General features: G+C 53.6%; 9 protein-coding genes across 9 annotated transcripts; 4 read left to right on the top strand and 5 right to left on the bottom strand.

Annotated features, from left to right (window-relative positions):
* The first annotated feature begins 424 nt into the window (after window positions 1-424).
* On the top strand, window positions 425-4369 carry IAQ61_011267 (uncharacterized protein). The gene is made up of 2 exons (XM_066099124.1): window positions 425-3030; window positions 3084-4369. The coding sequence occupies exons 1-2, from the start codon at window positions 510-512 to the stop codon at window positions 3182-3184; spliced, it is 2622 nt and encodes an 873-aa protein (XP_065950643.1). The 5' UTR covers window positions 425-509; the 3' UTR covers window positions 3185-4369.
* Window positions 4370-5280: 911 nt separating this feature from the next.
* Window positions 5281-6496, bottom strand: UBI4 (Ubiquitin; the record flags this gene model as incomplete). Its single annotated transcript, XM_066099123.1, has 2 exons — window positions 5281-6378; window positions 6485-6496. 2 exons carry the CDS (start codon window positions 6494-6496, stop codon window positions 5281-5283), a joined length of 1110 nt encoding a protein of 369 aa, XP_065950642.1.
* An 861-nt stretch (window positions 6497-7357) lies between these two features.
* IAQ61_011265 (uncharacterized protein) lies at window positions 7358-7765 on the top strand (the record flags this gene model as incomplete). The annotated part of the gene is made up of 1 exon (XM_003843766.2): window positions 7358-7765. The coding sequence occupies one exon, from the start codon at window positions 7358-7360 to the stop codon at window positions 7763-7765; it is 408 nt and encodes a 135-aa protein (XP_003843814.2).
* A 418-nt stretch (window positions 7766-8183) lies between these two features.
* IAQ61_011264 (uncharacterized protein) lies at window positions 8184-9017 on the top strand (the record flags this gene model as incomplete). Its single annotated transcript, XM_066099122.1, has 1 exon — window positions 8184-9017. One exon carries the CDS (start codon window positions 8184-8186, stop codon window positions 9015-9017), a length of 834 nt encoding a protein of 277 aa, XP_065950641.1.
* Window positions 9018-10430: 1413 nt separating this feature from the next.
* MPG1 (mannose-1-phosphate guanyltransferase) lies at window positions 10431-12190 on the top strand (the record flags this gene model as incomplete). The annotated part of the gene is made up of 7 exons (XM_003843764.2): window positions 10431-10437; window positions 10497-10540; window positions 10746-10892; window positions 10947-11823; window positions 11877-11892; window positions 11956-12078; window positions 12148-12190. The coding sequence occupies 7 exons, from the start codon at window positions 10431-10433 to the stop codon at window positions 12188-12190; spliced, it is 1257 nt and encodes a 418-aa protein (XP_003843812.2).
* Window positions 12191-12263: 73 nt separating this feature from the next.
* IAQ61_011262 (uncharacterized protein) lies at window positions 12264-14030 on the bottom strand (the record flags this gene model as incomplete). Its single annotated transcript, XM_003843763.1, has 1 exon — window positions 12264-14030. One exon carries the CDS (start codon window positions 14028-14030, stop codon window positions 12264-12266), a length of 1767 nt encoding a protein of 588 aa, XP_003843811.1.
* A 1184-nt stretch (window positions 14031-15214) lies between these two features.
* Window positions 15215-15925, bottom strand: IAQ61_011261 (uncharacterized protein; the record flags this gene model as incomplete). Its single annotated transcript, XM_003843762.1, has 1 exon — window positions 15215-15925. One exon carries the CDS (start codon window positions 15923-15925, stop codon window positions 15215-15217), a length of 711 nt encoding a protein of 236 aa, XP_003843810.1.
* A 719-nt stretch (window positions 15926-16644) lies between these two features.
* Window positions 16645-17646, bottom strand: IAQ61_011260 (uncharacterized protein; the record flags this gene model as incomplete). The annotated part of the gene is made up of 1 exon (XM_003843761.1): window positions 16645-17646. One exon carries the CDS (start codon window positions 17644-17646, stop codon window positions 16645-16647), a length of 1002 nt encoding a protein of 333 aa, XP_003843809.1.
* Window positions 17647-18300: 654 nt separating this feature from the next.
* IAQ61_011259 (uncharacterized protein) lies at window positions 18301-20006 on the bottom strand (the record flags this gene model as incomplete). Its single annotated transcript, XM_066099121.1, has 2 exons — window positions 18301-19676; window positions 19853-20006. 2 exons carry the CDS (start codon window positions 20004-20006, stop codon window positions 18301-18303), a joined length of 1530 nt encoding a protein of 509 aa, XP_065950640.1.
* Between the last annotated feature and the right edge of the window lie 26 nt (window positions 20007-20032).

The following is a 20032-nucleotide window of genomic DNA, read 5'->3' as shown; positions in this document are numbered from 1 at the left end:
AGGTCCATTCATACTCTGTAGTAGGAGGTTATAGATAGACATTAGGATGCTAGTAGATGGTAGATGGTAGATGGTAGATGGTAGGCATGATCACGCTGCAGTGGAGCTGCTTGCCAAGTTTGGCGCCCCCTCCCCAAAGCAACCAAAAAGCCACCAAAGCCCCCCCAAAGCCTTGCCCGGTTCCAAGGTTGAAAAGCCCCCCAAAAGCGCCCCCGACTGGCGTGCGTCTGGCGTGCGTCTGGCGCCACGGCTGTGCCGCTAGTCTCCGTTCGGCCCAGACGGCGGGCCTGCGATTGGCAAGTGTGGGGATGCGAGTCGCACCTGCCCTCACCGCTACTTTGCTGCCCTTTTTTTGCCCCGGCCTGCCGCTGGGGAAGAAGGAAGTCTGACCGCTTTTGCCCTTCTCTGTCCCTCTGTCCAGCCTCAGACTGGCCGACAGGAGCCCATCCTCGAACTCCCCCCCCCCCCCCTCCCAATCCAACCCATTCAACCCTCCAGGCTATCCAACCATGGAGAATCAGAATCTCGACTTTGACTCTGCCTTGTACGGCGTGGACGGGGCCTTTGATCCCAACTTCGACCCCAACCGCCAGTACAACTTCACCTCGACCTGGCCGCTGTTGTCGCCCTCGGCCCAATCTATGTCGCAGATGCCGCAGCAGATGTCGCAGCAGCAACAACAGCAACAACAGCAACAACAACAACAGCAGCAGCAGCAGCAGCATCAGACGCCGTCCCAGCAAAATCAACACAGCCCGCTTCACAGTAGCCAGCAACACCAACACCATGATGGCTCGCATGGCAATCAGCTTCACCAGCACCAGCACCAGCAGCAGTCGCAGCAGCCACACCAACGTCGCTATACCACGGGCGCTGCCCCTTCCTCCGCCGGCCATGTCTCGCTTCCGGTAACAGCCGCGTCCATGGCGGCCTCCATGGGCACAATGGCATTCCCTTCAGCCCTCCAGCACATGAACCCAATGCTGGCCAACTGGATCAACCTCAACACCAACACGGACACCGGTGCTAACGGCAATAACACGACCAACAATAGCGCCTTCCTCCAGGATCCCACCTATGGCTTCACCGAGTATGGCGCAGCCCTGCAACAGTCGCCCGTCGAGTTCAACCTCAACGCGTCGGCTGCCATGATGACGAGCATGAGCATGGCACCGCTCAGCTTCATGCCCACCACCCTGCCCTTCACCATGGGCGACTTCCACACCGACTTTGGCGCCATGCCCACTGGCACCACCGCCGACTTTGGCCCTCACACGGCCACCAACAGCGTCTCCACCGGCGGCTCCCCAGGCGAGCAGTGGATGGAGATCCGCTCGCTCTCGAGTAGCGACAACGGCTGGGTCGACGTGGGCGTCAACCACCGCAGCTCGTACGACTTCTCCGACACGTCGGCCATTGTCTTCAACCCAGCCCAGTCGCTGCACATTCGCACCAACTCGGACTCGTCCACGTCGAACCACTCGGATCTGCCGCGTTCGGCCAATTCGATTGGCAGCTTCGAGGAAATTCACTACCCGCTGCACTCGCCCCAGTCAGAGACGGACAACACCCTCGAGCTCGTCTCGTCGCACTACTCCCACACCCACTCGGACAGCTGCCACCACACCCACGGCCTGGCCATGGCCGACCACGACTTCGCCACCTACATCTCCCCCAACCAGTCCGTCAGCCCGCCCATGGCCCGCGTCGAGCCGATGCCCATCAAGCAGTCGTCATCGAGCACCGCTTCGCCCACCTCGTCGGCCGTAAGCTCGCCGCCTGCCCGCCGCCGCAAGTCGCCCGCCGGCGCCGGCGCAAAGCCCGCCAAGACGATTGTCAAGAAGACGGCTGCCCACAGTACCAAAAAGGACGTCACGGGCGAGAAGCGGGTGGGCAGACGGCGGGGTCCTCTTCGTCCTGACCAGCGCCAACAGGCCCACGAGATCCGCAAGCTGCGCGCCTGCCTCCGTTGCAAGTTCCTCAAGAAGACGTGCGACAAGGGCGACCCATGTGCTGGCTGTCAGCCGTCGCATGCCCGCCTGTGGCAGGTCCCTTGCACGCGCATCGACATCAAGGATATTGCCTACTTCATGAAGGACTGGAAGGCCGACTACGAGCGTCATGTCAGCCTCGGCTTTTCCATTGGCAACATCAAGGGTTTCGCCTCGCAGGAGCGCATGATCTACGTCACGCACGGCTACGGCCACTACCTACCCATCATGGCCCGTGAGGTCTACGTCCGCGACGAAAAGTGCTTTGGTGTCGACTGGCACGAGACGCTCAACGGCCTTCACTTTGAGATCAACACGGCCAAGCTCTCGGCCGGCATGGAAGGCATCTCGCGCGCCATGCTCTCCGATTACCTCGACCGTCACATTGACGGCGGCTTTGAGCAATTCGTCGACGAGTACTTTGAGGGCACCTTCTTCGTCACCGAGCTGCTGAAGACGGCCTACCGCTTCTACTGCCGTGAGAAGCTTCCCGTCATCCGCAAGGCGCTCAAGCTCGTGCTCGCCTACAACCTTACCCTCCATGTGACCATGGTCGAGGGCATTGGTGAGGACGACAACACACCTGGCAAGGTGGAGGACCAGCAGTCCAAGTTTTGCGGCAAGACTGTCGCCCCCGTCATGATCAACTTCCAGGTCAAGTGTGCCCTGGCCGACATGTGGCGTGAGTTGCAAAAGGACGTTCTCGAGGAGCTCTCCTCGTTGTATCAGTCCGTCTACAGCGGCGACAAACTGAAGAACTGGCCCACCATCTTCATGCTGGCTGCTATTCTTTTGGCCGTCTGGGAGCTGATCCAGTTTGACTGCAATTACCGTGTCCCAGACGTCGGCGCCGTCAACAAGTTCTGCTCCGAGATGGAAGGTACACCGGTCGGTGTCATCGTTGGCCTATTCTCGGCCATCTCACAGAAGCTCCCAGTCTTCACGGAATGGGATACCCGCAAGCACCACCAGCTGCTCAACTCCAACCCCGCAGTCTGCGACGCCATGACTGAAGTTCGCGCACACGTGACTAAATATGGTATGCTTGTTCCACAGTGCTTCGATAAGTGTGTATCCATCTAACGCGTTCAGAAACGTACCTACGTTCTAGGAGTGATTGCAAGTTCGACCGTCAAGATTTTGACTCGTTGTCGAACAAGTTTCTCTCCAAGCTCGTCATCCGAGCCAACTAAAGGGGGGGGACATGGGACTTCCCCCCCTCTCAAAAAAATTGCATATCCACGGCCGAAAATACTCGTCTTCACGCTGCTGGTCTCCCACTTTGACATTATCCTTTGGACCTGTCATCATCAGCGACACACCCTCCAGCTTGCTTCCACGACACCCCCCCACGATTATTGAACTGAACTTACGTGTCCAATATTTGCGCAATTACGGCTGACGACCCAAAACGATGAACGACTTGCTTGCATTTGTTTGCGATTTACCAGACGGCGACTGTTATACTATCATTTAGTGTAGCTACCTAATGGGGTAGCCATCATCTTGATCTGGTTGCCCACGCATCATCCCAACTATTATACACTCTCTACGAGGACGAGGACCTATTTTTTCTTCCCTCACATGTCATTTGATTCTTCTATTTGAAGACTCTTTTCTGCACGGCTGTCACGATGGTCCACGATGGTTCATGGCCACGACACAAACGACTTGATATTTGGCGAGAACAGAACGGGGTTGAGATCCTGTTCGTCTGATATTTATCTCACATATATTGTAAAACGGGCATCCTCATGGGAGATGATGGTATGCCACACCCACCCAACATTCAACATGGGCATGTTGATGTTTGTCTGTGTGCGTGTGTGTGTTGTTTCCTACCATCATGTTCACATGATTGATTCCATTTTTTATTTTTTTGACTCTATTATTTTCCATCTTTTCTCTACTTTTGTCCTTTTTTTTTTCCTCTTTTTCCTTTCTGACGATTTGTGTTACTGGCATAGCGAGCGAGAGTGAGAGTGTATGTGAGTGAGAGTGAGAGTGAAAAGAGAAGCGGATTTTTCTGAGCCGCAATGGGTAAGGGAGATGTGGGTTTGTTCGGCAGCTGGGCAAAATCCCCTTGGTTTATCCCCTTTTTTTACCCTCTCGTTTTTCTTACTATTGGTCACAGCACGGTTGGGGGGTTGGGGCTTGTGGTGCCCCAACGTACCTCTGGCCATTGTCTGGCTATCTAGCTGGCTGTCTCTGGCTGTCTGGCTGTCTGACCGTCTGTCTTTTTTACTGGGACTGGATAACGGGATAACTGGATGGATGGATGGATGGTTGGGATAGGATGGGTTCCGAGGCAGATGACTACATCTATCGATCAATCAAAATCAAAATTTCAATCGAAAATCCAAGTTGAAATCACAAACGCTACGTGTCCCTGGTTTTCCTGCCCATCAGGCAAACTAAACCCCCTTGCCCGTTTATCCTGCGTCTTCTGGACTCGTCTCCGCTTCCTGCTTGGAGATTTTCCGGGCTTACTCTGCGTGTACAGTGCATGTACGCGCACATGGGCCACGACCGCCCTGGGCTTTTGCAGCTACGTTGCACATATGCTGGTCGAGGAGGGATGCTTGCGCGAGCTGGGGGCTCTGGATCATGGGATATCTGGATCTGCGGGTGAGTGATGATGGTGTATGGTATTGTATTGGACCTATCTATTGCTGCTTGTGGGGGTGGTAGTGGCGGTGATCTAAACGCCAGGATTGTCCGCTCGACTCGACTCGACTCCACGCCCATGGCCATGAGTGCTATATCGTTGATGGATTCCAGTGGAGTGAGTGGACTACCTGGGTGTTGTACTCGTGTTTGTACTCGTGTTTGTGTCTGTGGATGCTTGGACGTGCTTGTCTGGGCGGGTATACAATAGGATACAATGTATAAAATGTAATGCATAATACATAACGTATACCGTAGGTGTGAATGTGGACGTGGACGTGAGGCTGGAAGTGGTGGGGGAGGTAGCTACGGCTACGAGTGGAGACGCGTCGAGTTAGCCAACATTGGGCCAACAAGGTATCGACCATCAAGGTGTTCAGTCAAATCAATCACATCAGCCTGCTCAACGAGCCCGTCTGGCAAAACTTCACGTCACAGTAACAAAAAGGGCACAAACGAGTTTTGAGCGCAGATGGCTCAGCCCGTGGGGCCAATGCTTCTTTTTGCATTCATCATGGCTTCTAGCAGCCACCGACTACGAATAAAATCTCATTCCTTCAGAGAACCCGCGCCATCATACCAGAGAACGCCATAACCATGATATCGTTGAGCATATACACGTCTACTGTCCACCACGGAGGCGGAGCACCAAGTGCAACGTCGACTCCTTTTGAATGTTGTAGTCCGACAGAGTCCGTCCGTCTTCCAGCTGCTTACCGGCAAAGATGAGACGTTGTTGGTCTGGAGGGATACCCTCCTTGTCCTGAATCTTCGACTTGACGTTGTCAATGGTATCTGAGGACTCGACTTCCAATGTGATGGTCTTGCCGGTGAGGGTCTTGACGAAGATTTGCATACCTCCACGAAGACGGAGGACGAGATGCAGGGTGGACTCCTTCTGAATGTTGTAGTCTGACAAAGTGCGGCCATCCTCAAGCTGCTTTCCAGCGAAGATGAGACGTTGTTGGTCTGGAGGGATACCCTCCTTGTCCTGAATCTTCGACTTGACGTTGTCAATGGTATCTGAGGACTCGACTTCCAATGTGATGGTCTTGCCGGTGAGGGTCTTGACGAAGATTTGCATACCTCCACGAAGACGGAGGACGAGATGCAGGGTGGACTCCTTCTGAATGTTGTAGTCTGACAAAGTGCGGCCATCCTCAAGCTGCTTTCCAGCGAAGATGAGACGTTGTTGGTCTGGAGGGATACCCTCCTTGTCCTGAATCTTCGACTTGACGTTGTCAATGGTATCTGAGGACTCGACTTCCAATGTGATGGTCTTGCCGGTCAGAGTCTTGACGAAGATCTGCATACCACCGCGCAGACGAAGAACCAAGTGAAGAGTAGACTCCTTCTGGATGTTGTAGTCGGAGAGGGTACGGCCATCCTCGAGCTGCTTGCCGGCGAAGATTAAGCGCTGCTGGTCTGGAGGAATACCTTCCTTGTCCTGAATCTTGCTCTTGACGTTGTCGATCGTGTCGGATGACTCTACCTCGAGGGTAATAGTCTTGCCAGTGAGGGTCTTGACAAAGATCTGCATACCACCGCGCAGACGAAGGACCAAGTGAAGAGTGGACTCCTTCTGGATGTTGTAGTCGGACAGGGTGCGACCGTCTTCAAGCTGCTTGCCGGCAAAGATCAAGCGCTGCTGGTCTGGGGGAATGCCCTCCTTGTCTTGGATCTTGCTCTTGACATTGTCGATCGTGTCGGATGACTCAACCTCGAGGGTGATGGTCTTGCCGGTCACTGTAAAGAAGAAGCGGTCAGCATGCGTGTCTCAAGCGGATACAGTCAGAGGGTGGAGGTGAGAACGTACGGGTCTTTACAAAGATCTGCATCTTTGCTCGTGTGTATAATGTGTTGAATACTTGGGTGGGTGGGTGTTGTGTACTGTGTGTTGCGAGCAGCAAGGAGTTCAGGGTGTGAGTGGTGTGAGGAAGAGAAGATCTGTGGTGAAGAGGCGGTGGCAGCGTCTTTATATGGAGCGAGGCAATCAGGTGGCAGTGCACTCACCCAGCGGCGGTGACTAATCGCGTGAAGGCGCCCGTGCCCGTGCCAACAGGACAGGAACGTTCCGGGTGCTTCGAAAGCAGCAAGCTTGCGCCTTTGCGTCACGCATTTTTACATTCTTTTTCTCAATTTGCAGTCTTCACCTGCTTGCGCTGAAGTACGGTATTGAGGTTGTTCAGCCTCTTCCACAGTCTCTTCGTCTCGGTGGCAACGTGGCGATGTGGCCACGCCTGTTGTCTCCAAGGCCGCGACTGCTTCCAGCCTCGCAGCTTCCCCGCTCGTTATCGCGCCCGGACCATGTGACGTCGGTCAACTCACTTCTCCCCGAAGACGCGCCGAATGGCATCCATCACCGCAAGTCCGAGCCAGGTTCTGTGTATGGAGGCAATGAGAGTGGCGCACATATACACATGGACCGTACAGTACAGTATTGTACAGAGTAGAGCATTGAAGGCATGAACTCACTCGCGCACCATCTGAACGGCAGGAAACAGAGCACCATCCTCCTCATTGAGGACATGAAGCATGAGAACAGGTTCCGTCATAACAACGCCACCGCCTGCTTGCAACAATGAAGATGCAATAACTCCCAGGGTAGCCCCCCCCCCGCGCAATCCAACAGCAATACTACTCACTCCATTCGTCAATCACAAGAAAAGCAAGCAAAAAGGAAGATATCCAATCTAATCATGGCTACACCAATTCTCACCAACCCATCGCTCACAGCGGCCATCTGCAACATGGAGCGCACGGCCTGGGCTGCGCTATGCACTTCCGGCCCCAGCCTTCTCCCACATCTCTCCAGCAACCCGGTGATGATATTTCCTGGAGATCTCATACTTACATCGGTCTCCACGCCGACGGTCCAGGAGATGCTGCAGGGCCCGGATTTTATACCGTGGGACAGGTATACACTTCGCCACGATGAGGTTATTATCTTGGGCAGGGACAGCGCATTGATTTATTACCGCGTGGAAGCGACGAGGAACAAGGAGACCTTTCGCGCCATTTGCTCCAGTGCATGGGTCCTGGAGGGCTCTCAGGACCATGAGGGTGGAGCCTGGAAAATGGCAAGTCACCAGCAGACGTTGATTTAAAGAGTTGGGTAGCTTCGGGTGTGCCATACAATGTCCATACGACCCATCTCTGCTCTTTGGGCTCTTGGCACTCTAATGGTCATGAACTACCCTACCTATTCGCACAGTACGAGCCACACTTCATCGCACGCCAGTAGCTGTGGCTGAACATAATTGTCTTGTTTAGCGATGGATACTGGTGCATTTCCATCGGATCCCCATCAATGCGAGTGTGGGCAGAATACTAGCGGCCGTTGTTGAATGACGTACACAGTACCTTGCGCACAGTATGCATCTCGTCATGACTCCCCTATGCCATTTCGAAGCTCATCGCGTCTGTTGTACTTTCTGAGGGTACCGTGTTTTACACTCTTTGATGCGCAGCCGCAGATATCGTCGGCCTTGCAGTAGAAACTTGAGCCCTCTCGCCAACCTTGCCATGCCTACTCCTGGAGTCTCGTATGCTGCCGTCGTCAGCAGGCCGAGCGGAACACATCGGCAACCTGAAGCCAAAGCCCAGATATCGACAGATTACGGATCTCGTGCATCCCTCGGAGGTCCGACAAGATCCCAACGCCCTGGTATTGAAACCCAATCGGGAACGCTTTCTCATGATTGGCCAAACAAGGCAGTAAGGAGTGAAGAAAAGACGTCTGCCTATCAACCTGGACCTACTGGGGAAGTGGAACGCTCACGCGACGAGCACAAGCCGAAAACCGAGCATGGAGAAGAGCTGGTGTACGTACTCACCGTGAAGATCAGCAACTCTCTGGCAAGACCCATGAATCAGATGCGCAAGCAGCACTTCCCCAAGAGGCTGAACCACATTCCAGCACATTTGACACTCTTTCATGCGCTGCCGCACTCTCAGCTGGCGATGATTGAGCAAGGTCTATCTCAAATGTCCCTCAGCATTCAGCCGTTTGCTGTGTCGACCGGCAAACCTTTTCGGATGCGCAAGGGAATCGGAGTCAATGTCGACGTGGGATACAACAAGTTGAAGCATGTGCATTGCCAGCTCCAATCGCAGTGGGAGCCTTTTCTCAGCGAACAGGATGCAGGAGGATTTCGCCCTCATTGGACCGTTATGAACAAAGTCGATGACGGGGAGAGAGTAAAGAGTGCATTTGAAACCATCGGCAAGGAGCTCTCTCGGAGAAGGGAGGAAGGCAGTGCACTTGGGCTCGATCTATGGAGGTACAATGGCGGGAAGTGGGAGTGGACGAGAGAGTTTACCTTTGGCCAAGGTGCTTCGCCCACGCAGACTGCGTAGTGGCGGCATGGTGGATGCGCACAAACTCATGCGAACCAAAGGCCCACAGGCGAAAAGCGATCCTTTGTCCTGCCGTAACCGACCCGACATGTGGAAGCGTGGGAGTAGGGTTGGAGAGGGGGTGAGAAAGACGAGGTTGCGGCCGCAAGGAACGAGAACAGCCGATGGATGGTCAGGTTGGAGTTTCTGGTTTTGGTAAGTAGAGATGGCCAACTTGCACCACGTCGCACAAGTATACTGCAGAATTTGGCCATGTTCAAGGGACTCGATGTCTCCATTGCTCGTGGTACGCAGCAAGAGGAGTAGCAACAGATATGTTTCATCCGCTCGCAGGACACAGTAAGCCGAGGGCGAACGGGAGGGCGATTGTACAATCTCCCCCGTGTAGTGCACGGTCTCGCAGCGGCTTTGCAGGATCATGGATGCGGTCAGCATAGGGTGGACAGAGCGACGGTGCGTGACCAAAAGATTCTGATGTCTGAGGCGGCGCAATTAGCAGCAGCATGCACGTGGCCAAACGGGGGGGGGGCAACAGGCGAGGCCATTTGGCGGTGGGAAGGGAGCAAGGCAGAGAGAGAGAGAGAGTGTGTGTGTGTGTGTGTGTGTGTGTTGGTGTGGCTCGAGTCGGGCTATGGGGTTGGACGCGGGTTGGGTTGCGTGTCCACTGCGTACAGTACATGCCACGGTATTCTCTTGTACAGAGAGCAGCTGATGTGTTACTATGTATGTACCAACACAGGACTGTTATACGAAGTGATGCCAGCCATGCCATGGGCCAAAGAGGCTCGGTTTAGCAGCGGATAGGGTGAGCGATCAGGGCACTCGGCTCTGAACCATGCCATGGTCTGGAAGGCGGCGCAGTCACAGCCAGGGCAGGGCCGGGCAAAGTTGGGTGGTATGCCAAGGGGCAAGAAAGGGGAAGCCGCCAGCCTGCCAGGGCAAACTAGACCCTGGCGAAGGCTAGAGAGGCTAGAGAAAGCTAGCTAGGGAGGAAGAGCTCCACCAGCCCTGAGCCAACGATGCCGCGAGCCATACATTGTCGGTACCAGTACCCTACACATCTGCTTATAACCACCTGGCCTTCCTCCTCCCCCAACCTCAGCCCTTTTTTTTTTTTAATTATTGACCCTGAGCGCACCCGACTGCCCTCCTTTCCCTTTGCCAATTCACCATCGTTGCTTGTCTCCATCTACACTATCTGTGGGATACAACTGCAAAGCCCCTGTCTACCCCGCCATCCTCTACACGCTCCTACTACACGCAGCTCCAGACGGCCAATTGCAGAAAGCCATTCTTGATTGGACCCTAGACCACTTGCGATAAATTCTTACCCCGTTCGAACACACACACACACCCACCCACACACACACACATACACACACACAACACACCACATATTCATCTACTACCAATATGAAAGGTCAGCAGCAGCCCTCACACATAGGACATGACAATCGGCGACTGACAACACCAATGCAGCCATCATTCTTGTCGGCGGCTTCGGCACCCGTCTGCGTCCTCTTGTAGGTGGTTGTCCTTTCCCTCACCCCTCACCGCCTGTCACGGCTGCTCACAGAAGGCGCAATGGCCCTTCCTCCCTCCCTCCCTCCCTCGTCCCTTCCTTCACCGGAAGACACAAGGGCCCAATGCCCACGAACAGCAGGGGGACTACCATCGCTCTTTCCCTTCCTGCAACCCACCCCGACTGACGACTGACGCCTCCACCAGACTCTCACATACCCCAAGCCGCTCGTCGAGTTTGCCAACAAGCCCATGATCCAGCACCAGATCGAGGCCCTTGCTGCAGCCGGCGTTACCGATGTCGTACTCGCCGTCAACTACCGCCCTGAGATCATGGCTGAGGCCCTGAAGACGGTATGCTCCTCATGCCTCGCTACCATGTCTCGCTACTGCTAATCGCACCAATAGTACGAGAAGCAGTACAATGTCACAATCACATTCTCTGTCGAGACTGAGCCGCTGGGCACCGCTGGTCCTCTCAAGCTTGCCGAAAACATTCTAGGCAAGGATGAGACGCCTTTCTTCGTGCTCAATGCCGATGTCACATGCGACTACCCCTTCAAGCAACTCGCCGAATTCCACAAGAACCACGGCGACGAGGGCACCATTGTCGTCACAAAGGTCGAGGAGCCCTCCAAGTACGGTGTCGTGGTGCACAAGCCAGGATCGGCCTCCAAGATTGAGCGCTTCGTCGAGAAGCCCGTCGAATTCGTCGGTAACCGCATCAATGCCGGTATTTACATCCTCAACCCTAGCGTGCTCAAGCGCATAGAATTGCGGCCCACTTCGATTGAGCAGGAGACCTTCCCGGCCATTGTCAAGGATGGCCAGCTCCACTCCTTCGATCTCGAGGGCTTCTGGATGGATGTCGGACAGCCAAAGGACTTTTTGTCGGGCACTTGTCTCTACCTATCATCCCTCGCTCGCAAGAACTCAAAGCTCCTGACACCGGCGTCGGAGCCCTATGTCTACGGCGGCAATGTCCTCATTGACCCATCCGCCAAGATTGGCAAGAACTGCCGCATTGGACCCAATGTCACCATTGGTCCCAACGTTGTCATTGGAGATGGTGTTCGTCTCCAACGATGTGTGCTGCTCAAGAACAGCCGTGTCAAGGATCACGCTTGGGTCAAGTCGACCATTGTCGGCTGGAACAGCACCGTTGGCAAGTGGGCGCGTCTGGAAAACGTGACGGTTTTGGGTGACGATGTTTCCATTGGTGACGAGGTCTACGTCAACGGTGGATCCGTCCTACCGCACAAGTCCATCAAGCAGAACGTAGACAGTAAGTTCACTCCCAAGCATCCTCATGCGTGTCCAAGCTGACCCCCTTACCAGCTCCCTCAATCATCATGTAATCGTTCTGGCTAGTCTTATTGACCTGATCGATTGCAACTTATGCCTTTTAATTACCTAGTATCTTCTTGTATATTCTGCATAACGCCTTCATAGAGATGGATGGTGTTCACCTGGCGTCTTTATTTCGCTATACGTTGAATCTTGGGTCATCAACGGCGGCTAGAATGGATTTGGACCTAGCGTCAGTAGAGTCACTTGCGAGTCTGATGTAGTACGAATGGGGCATGTGACATGCTAAAGAGTATCACAGATGTAAAGACATGATAATTAATAAAATACAAATTAGATCATGACACAAGGATGCTTATGCCGTCCGCCAGGTGCTACTAATCCTCTGACTCATCGAAACAACGCTGACTCTGACTCTCAGTTCTTCCTATGCTTGCTGCAATAGTAGTCCTCCCTTACGAGGCACCTACCCTGCAGCTTGCATCGCTTCTTCTGACGAGTAAGCCCTCTGCATTGCTTCTTCTCCTCCCTGGTATCCTGCTCAGCCGGCTGAGCTTCTTCGGTTCGAGGACGTTTGGGGCTCGAAGGGCCCGCCTCTACCGTCTCCTCATCTCTCGACCGCTTCTTCGAAGGCGTGGAGGGTGCCGCTGGTGCCGTCGCCGGAACAGCCTTTGGCAGAAACTGCTCAGTCTCTGCATCCCAGCTGGCAACGCCGTCCATGAGGCTGCCAAACGCCTCAGGAGCGTTGTCCAGCATCTGCAAGACTCGAGCTCTCAGCCGCAAGGCCTTGTTCCGCTTTTCATCCCGCACCAGCCCTCCATCCTCGAAGAAGCGCGAGTAAAACAGGCCGTCTGTGCTGTCTTCGTACAGCAGATTGACCAACGGTTCCATGAACTCCTCATAGTTGAAGAGGTGGTCGGCAAAGTGCACGTGGAGGTCGTCCAGCGTGTATCCGTTCACCTGGCCCATCCCCATGTAGAAGTCTGCAAGCGATGGCCCTGTGTAAGTCAACAGGGCGAACGACTCGCCATGCCGGTTGGCCTTGGTCATGCTCTGGAGGATTTCTAGGATGCTGGTGCGGTGGGTGTCGGCGTAGTCCATGAGGCTTGCGGGTATTTGGGTGCGGGCTTCAATGGGGAGGACGTTTGCATCTTCAAACATCTCCTTGACCGCGGCCCTGACGAGGCCTTTGTGGAGGGGTCGAGTCTCCTTGGGGAGGTAGACGGCCTCGACGGGGTTCTTGTGGTCGTTGGTGGAGGGCCGGGTGGTCAGGGTCGCAACCTGCTCGATGCGGTAGACCAGCATCTGCATATCCCGCGCATCGGGGAACTCATGGCAGATGTTCGCCAGCGTCGCCCCATTCTTCTTCACCTCGGCCTTGTTGAAGTAGGCCTCCAACTCCCTACGACTGGGCTGGGTATCCGTCGTCCTAGCCTTCTTGGCCGCGCTGTGTTCGCGCCAAACAAGGTATCGGACGTACATTCTAACCTGGAGTTTGTCCTCGCCTTCGACCCCTTGGCCCTCCATCTTGTTCTCGCGAATGTGATCGTCCCTCGTCTTGCGCAGCAAGCTGCTCTTGGTAAACGTGTCGCCCTTGACACGATCAAACTCCTCACAGGCCCGGGCCCACGTCGTGTTGCGTACGCCCTCGTCCTCGTCCAGCGGGTGTGCGTCATTCAGCTTGACGAACAGGACACGCGGGTCCGCAGGGAAAGGGTACTTGGCCTCATCTGGGTAGCTCTGGCGCCAGTTGCGCTTGAGCTGCTTGAGATGGGACTTTTGCAGCGACTGGCGGTACGGTCCGTGGGCATCGAGACGCCAGTTGGAGGAGCGGATGACATCGCAGGCTGCCGCGTAAAAGGCCGGATCGACCTGCGGATCGGGCAGCTTCATCATGGAGGTGAAGGAGCGCGGGCTGTTGAAGAAGACGGCGATGTTTTCGGTCCAGATGGGGACGGCTTCGTGGGGCTTGGGCACTATGATGGTGATGCGCTGGGAGGGGGAGAGGCTGCGCGGGAAGTCTTCAACGGGTATCTCATCGTCGTCGTCGGGGGCGGAGGCGAGGATGGAGGCGTCGGCGGCGCGGGGAGGTGATTCGAATTGAGGCTGCCGAGGTGATGGAGATGGGGTTGCGACCTCGGTGGGCGATGGGGAGTTGGTTGCTGGGATGTAGGAGGAAGACATTGTGTTGTGTGGAGATGTGACGAGAAAGAGATGAGTGTTGTGTGATGTGGAGATGTGGCGAGAGAGGATGGACGTCGTGTGATGTAGAGACGTCTTTTATTAGAGCCTTCTTGTGTGTTGTGTGTTGTGTGTTGCAGTGTTGTGACTTGTGTTTATAACCGTCGTATGCTGTCAAACTTTGATATCCGACAATGACAAACCGAACAGATGAAAATAAAATGAGTCAATTCTCGTTCAAGATGTAAGAATCCAAAGTATAGTACACTGGAACAAGGAAACAGACAAGAGCGGCAGAGGACGAGAGTGGGGGGCTTCTTATACACAGCCCTCAAGCTGCCCGTTTGCTCAACAGCACGGGGCTACTATTGTGACGCAACAATAGCTGTAAGACCTGGTATGTGCAGCAAAGTGTATGCGGGACCGTGTTCCCCAACTCTATTCGCCTGTCATCTCCGATTCCCTTCTTTCTCAAGAGAATAATGGGAATACCAAAAAAACGTGGCTGGTTGGTTGTGCGCACTGACACCAAATGTCACAATGGGGGACAATGAGATGGGGCTTTAATTCAGCAAGACTTTTCTGGGATTGGGGCTGTTATGCTATCCCGTTGGGGCGATTTGCTTGTTCGAGTGGACAAAGGGACAAAGGCAGCGTGGGTGAGATCAATGAATGGAAGGCTGGGGTGAATGGGACTGAATATGGAAGGCACGGGATTGTAGCGTAGCTTTGCTTTGTGTTGAGATGGGAAGGGACTGGCTATTGAGAATCATGGCACTGAGCGCCCGTTTGCGATGTAGAGTAGGTGACGGCGTTTACCTACACCTCACTCGCTTTATTGTTGTTGTTGACGCAAACCTTGGCAAACGGTATTGCTCTGTATGGAACCTCGTAGTCCTTGTGCTGACATGTTATTCCGACTGTATTGTGAGTATGAGGTGAAGTGGGATAGTCGGCGATGTGGTTCTGCAGAAGTTGCGTTAGATGAGCCGTACGGTAGCATGTCGGAACTGTACCATGAGTGTTCGAAAACCAGAGAAAGATGTCATTGTCCTGTATCCTCAAATGTGAAAACCGAAAATTCCATGTGTTCTATGACATGGCTTTGTTGTCGCCTCAGACTTGACACCATCACATGATGAAAGAGAAACCCAGTTGGCCACACAACGACACCGAACAGCTGCTCTTCATTTCCCGTCGTTGGGTTTTCGTACCATAGCGACGATAGTATGATCCGGTCCATATGAATACCTGTCCAGATCCTCTTTGGGCACAAATCTACTAAGATTGCTGACGGTATAGGTTCCCGCATTTTCGAACCCCATCCTTTCGTACAGCTTGATTGCGGGATTATCGTTCTCTGTGTTGAGATACACCGGACACTTGCGTGCATCAGCCTGGCTAAAGATCCACTCAAGCAAGTGACTCGCCATGCCTCTCCCCCGATAATCCGGATGCGTTGCCAAATTCTCCAGCAACAAGTGATGCTGTCCCTTTAAAACCTGATGCTTCAGACGCCTTAGGCTCCGGGTGAATTCCAAGATAAGGTCTTTGTTGCTTTCCTGTGGAAGACTATATCTCATTTCAAAGTCCTCAATGTCGTCCATCTCCTGCTGCGACTGACAAGCGTTGGTGTCCAAAGCATCGGAAGCAGCGAAAGAGCATTGTGCGACTGCCAGGGCTGCTCCTGTTTCTCCATCTCGTGCTACAGCAATCATCATCTGCGACTGCTTTGTCTGTCGCGCAATTGCAGGCGACATTGCAGCAGCCAAGGTGGCCGGATCGACATGTCCAAACTGGAGTTGCGTGAACGGTGAGTTCCAGGATTGTGCGAATAGCGAAGCTATCGTGTCGGCATCAGTGGGCTTTGCTTTGGTTATGGCCCAATCCGAGGGCATGATTTAGTTGAGATGCATGGTAGAGATTTGGAGGGGAAATGCTTCTGGTAGAAGTCTTGCTAGTCACGACGCTAATGCGTTGTAGGTACATTCGCGTTTGAGACGTTGCTATCGTCATTTGCTGGAAATAAGGACATATGCAAATAACACTCGAGTCTCTTCTCTATGGATCTGAGTGGGAAATGAAGAGAACGTCAGCTATTTTTGAATCGTGTACAGGAGACCGTTTCCGTAGAAACGAATGTTTTGTAACTGTGAAAGCCACACCTACGATTGCAGTTTGTTTGTGATTGGAGTTCACATAGCGCGTGAACCACTTAAGCTTCCTTTGACCGCCTGATGGTTTAATTGGGGCGTGTGAGGGCTCTGTATAGATCGATTATGTAGTGTACATCTCAGTCTTAACTAGTGTACCGATAAACTAAGCACAGAGGCACGAGATTTGAAGAATACCATTGGACAGAATTCGGTCCATAAACTGTGCAAGGGGGTCTGATTAGGTGCACTTGTTACCTCTGTGTAGTCCATCGGCAAGGTCCTCTTCCCGAATATTCTGTAAATCATGGATGGTACTGGAGTCGAATCAAAACGCAGTCCTTCTCTCAGCAAGCGTGGTCCTGGACGACCATTCTTTATAGCCCACCAAATAAACCTGCTAGAGACTGACCGTTCCCTAAGATTTCCTTGCTACACTTTGTACAGTCCGGACATACACAAACCTAACCTGTACGATCCAGCCATGAGATTAATTCCCGGTGATACCGCTCACTATCCTGAACCTGGGGGCTATGGCCAAGATCGTTGAATTCCACTAATTCCGCCCCTGGAATCCTCGACGCTGCCTGCTTCCCCAAGACCTCATATTTCCCGAGCACATTTTGCACTTTAGGAGGAGACCACGCTTTGCCTATGGCGGTGGTATCCTTGGTACCAATCATCAACAGCGTCTTTGCCTTGACGAGCTCGAACTCGTATACCACAGGTTGTGTAAGCACCATGTCTGTAGTCTGGGCCATGTTCCAAGCAAACGTCGCATTCTCTCCCGCAACCTGATAAAGAGAGACGAGCATGTTGACCCAGACATCGTACTCTGGTTTCCAGGTGTTGACGTAGTACGTGGCTTGCTGGTAGGTGCGTATGGAAGTATAATTGGTTGCAAGCTCGGACTGATAAAGCAAATCCAGTGATCTCCAGGGAACACCGAGTGCTTTCCAGTCCTCGAGGCCGAGAGGATTGGTCATGATGAGGTGGGAAGTGATGTCGGGGTACATGAGCGCGAAGCGGGCTGCCAGCATGCCGCCCATGGAGTGACCCAGCACATGTGCTCGCTCAATCCCGAGTGATTGCAGTAAGAGCCGTGTGTTTTGAGCCAGCTGCTGTAGCGAGAATTGATATGCTGGCGGTTTCGATGACTTACAAAAGCCAATCTGGTCAGGAATGATAACCCGGTAGCCCCGCGAAGACAGCCGTTTTGCGGTGTCCTCCCAAGTCGCGCCACAGAAATTTTTGCCGTGGAGAAGGACGATTGTCGCATCAATAGAGGATGTGGAATTGACGGGTAAGACGTCCATGTAAGCCATGGATAGGTTCGCCCGCTGCGACGTGAAGCTGTAGTAGTGCAGTGGCCATGGGTATTGGAAATCCCATGCACTGGGCGCGACCACCGTCGCACTCAGCACAGTCGCGAAGAGTTGGGCGAGTGCAACAATCGGCAATAACATCGTGATGCCAATCCTCGACTAATTCTGGTGAAAGGTGTTGAAAAAGCTTGAGCATGCAAGAGCGCGAGCGACGTTTGATGTGGTGGGTGTCCCGGTACACCTTTATAAAACCAGTTTGGTGTAACTACCTGCGGCCTGTAGCAAGTCGCATGTACACATGCTGTATGATGACGCCTGCCATCATGTTTTTATGGGTCCAAGCATTGCAATGTCGCCTCTCATGCCACACAAGAGCTACCGGTGGTCTCAAGATTGATTATTACAACCCCAAGTATAGGCTCCCGCCATTAATCCTCCAATCAAAGTGCAGTTTGCATCTTGGGATCTGTACGAGAACAAGAACACCGAGTTCCGCAGCAAGGCCACTTACCGGTACATTGCCTATGCTTTTGCAGAACATCAGATTGGCAGTTTATCTCGATGCAGCTAACAGAAATTACTTTTACACAATGCCATGATATAAAATCACCTTGCAGATCCGGACGTACTTTGCTATCGAGACTTTTGGTCAGTACGCCAATGCTGAGGAGAGGCATCAAACTCAATACTGGCGCTCCTACTGTATTGTCTACTCTTCCTTGCCCATTCGGATATCACATCTATGACCACTCACGCGTAAATGCATCAACAGTTTGTCAATCATTACACGAAAATCTACCTCATTCCAAGCGCTGCTCTCGCCCAACAGGTTTCCATGTCCTCGACAAGAGTGAGGAAGTCGTCGTTCTCCAAATGACGGAAGATGAACTCATTCAGAGCAGCTCTACGTCCATCTTCCGACTGCATTGCATAGCCTCTCAGACCGTGGACGTCGTCAGCTTGACATGCTTGGGATGTTGAAGGGGCAAGATGAGTGTTTAGCATATTATCGAAGCTACGAGGAGGAGTCGAAGTGTTCAGTGAGGCAGCTCGTCGTGGCCCTTGGAGCGTATTTCCTGGCGGGAACACGGTCTCGGACCTTCTGGGAAAAGAGGGTGACGAACCAGGGGAAGAGCTGTGAATTGGTGAGAAATTCGATGGCCGTTGACTTCCCTTGTCCTGGTGCGCGAAGGAATCTATGCCTGAATGCATATCTTTGCTTGCATCTGGTGTACGAGGTGGCTTCTGCGCCGCTTGGAGTCGAGACTCAGGTTCCGCCAGTAGAGTCGGCTGGGCAGATTGAAGACGGTCAGTTTCCATGGCGCCATCACGAGCTGACGAAGGCCGCAGATTGGTCACACGCACTGGCAGAGGAGGTGGTCCCATGAGACTAGTGGAGGATCGACTAGATGGCTGAATTGTGTCGCTCCCTGAAGACCGTGGCGCAGATGATCGTTGGAAAGGTAGCTCTCGTCTTGGTGGTAGTGATGCCTCGGCGCTGTGAGAGCTACTCGATGGTGGTGAGGCATCTAAGCGAGTAGTGTTATGCCGCGAGGCTTCCTCCAAGGAGGACGTGAAGCTGTCTCTGGGTGGGAAGCCCGCGTTTGTCGAGGATTGTTGTAGCAATTCAGTCGTGGCAGATGAGGGTCGAGCAAAATACACTGGAGGAGTCAGAGGGCTAGAGGACAGGCCCGGAATAGTAGAATCTGCAGAATTGTATCCTGCAAGTGCAGAGAAGGGGCGTGAGTGTGCAACGTCCTGCAGCCGAGTGTGCGTAGGGACCGAGGCGTCAGAGGCTGAATAAGGCCGGCTGGCGATGTCTGCGAGGTGGGAGGGGGGACAGGACAGTCCCCCAGGGAGGGCTTGATGAGGATAAGTAGTCGCTGTTACATTATGCTTCACTGGTAACCCTCGGGCTGACGAGGGAGTATAAGGTCGTGCGTTAGCCTGGGTATCATTGGAGGGAGTCATGCGAAGCCCAAGCTGATCAAGCTGGCTGTACGCGGCGTCGTAGTCCTGATTGCTTTTAAACTTGATTTGAGCACGGCGGACCTTTGTGATGTGTGAGTACGTGTGTATTTCCAAGAAGCTGCTCTTCTTTCTACCTTTTGGTTGGGCAGTTGCCAACGGATAGCTAGAAGAGGACAGCGAACAATAGCCGATATTGGCAGCTGATCAGTCTTGAGTGAAACACCACGCTGTTGCATGGCCCTCATCATGTCATCGCCCTCGCCGATCAGCCGTTGGAGTTCTATGAGTTGCTTTATTCAATCATCAGCTTCGGCCATGTGTGGAGCTACGGTTGCGCGGGCGTGCTGTGCAGTGAAGCATACCCTGACTTGGGTACCCTGCACCACCTTCAGCAGCTGCGACGAGCCGCTGCCACCATAGCTGTCAATAACAAAGGTGAGGTCATGAGTTTCATGCTGCCAGGTGAAGCTTTGTGCGTCAGGGTCAGTATCGAGTGCGACTGACAACTTGGCTAGTGGTAACGAGAGCATGTGGGAGTTAGCAGGCAGCTGTTGTG

The sequence above is a fragment of the Plenodomus lingam genome (assembly GCF_022343315.1).
Source record: "Plenodomus lingam strain CAN1 chromosome Unknown scaffold_20, whole genome shotgun sequence".
Lineage (NCBI taxonomy): Eukaryota > Fungi > Ascomycota > Dothideomycetes > Pleosporales > Leptosphaeriaceae > Plenodomus > Plenodomus lingam.
Note: the sequence above shows the minus strand (reverse complement) of the source record. Positions and strands in the feature narration are given on the sequence as shown.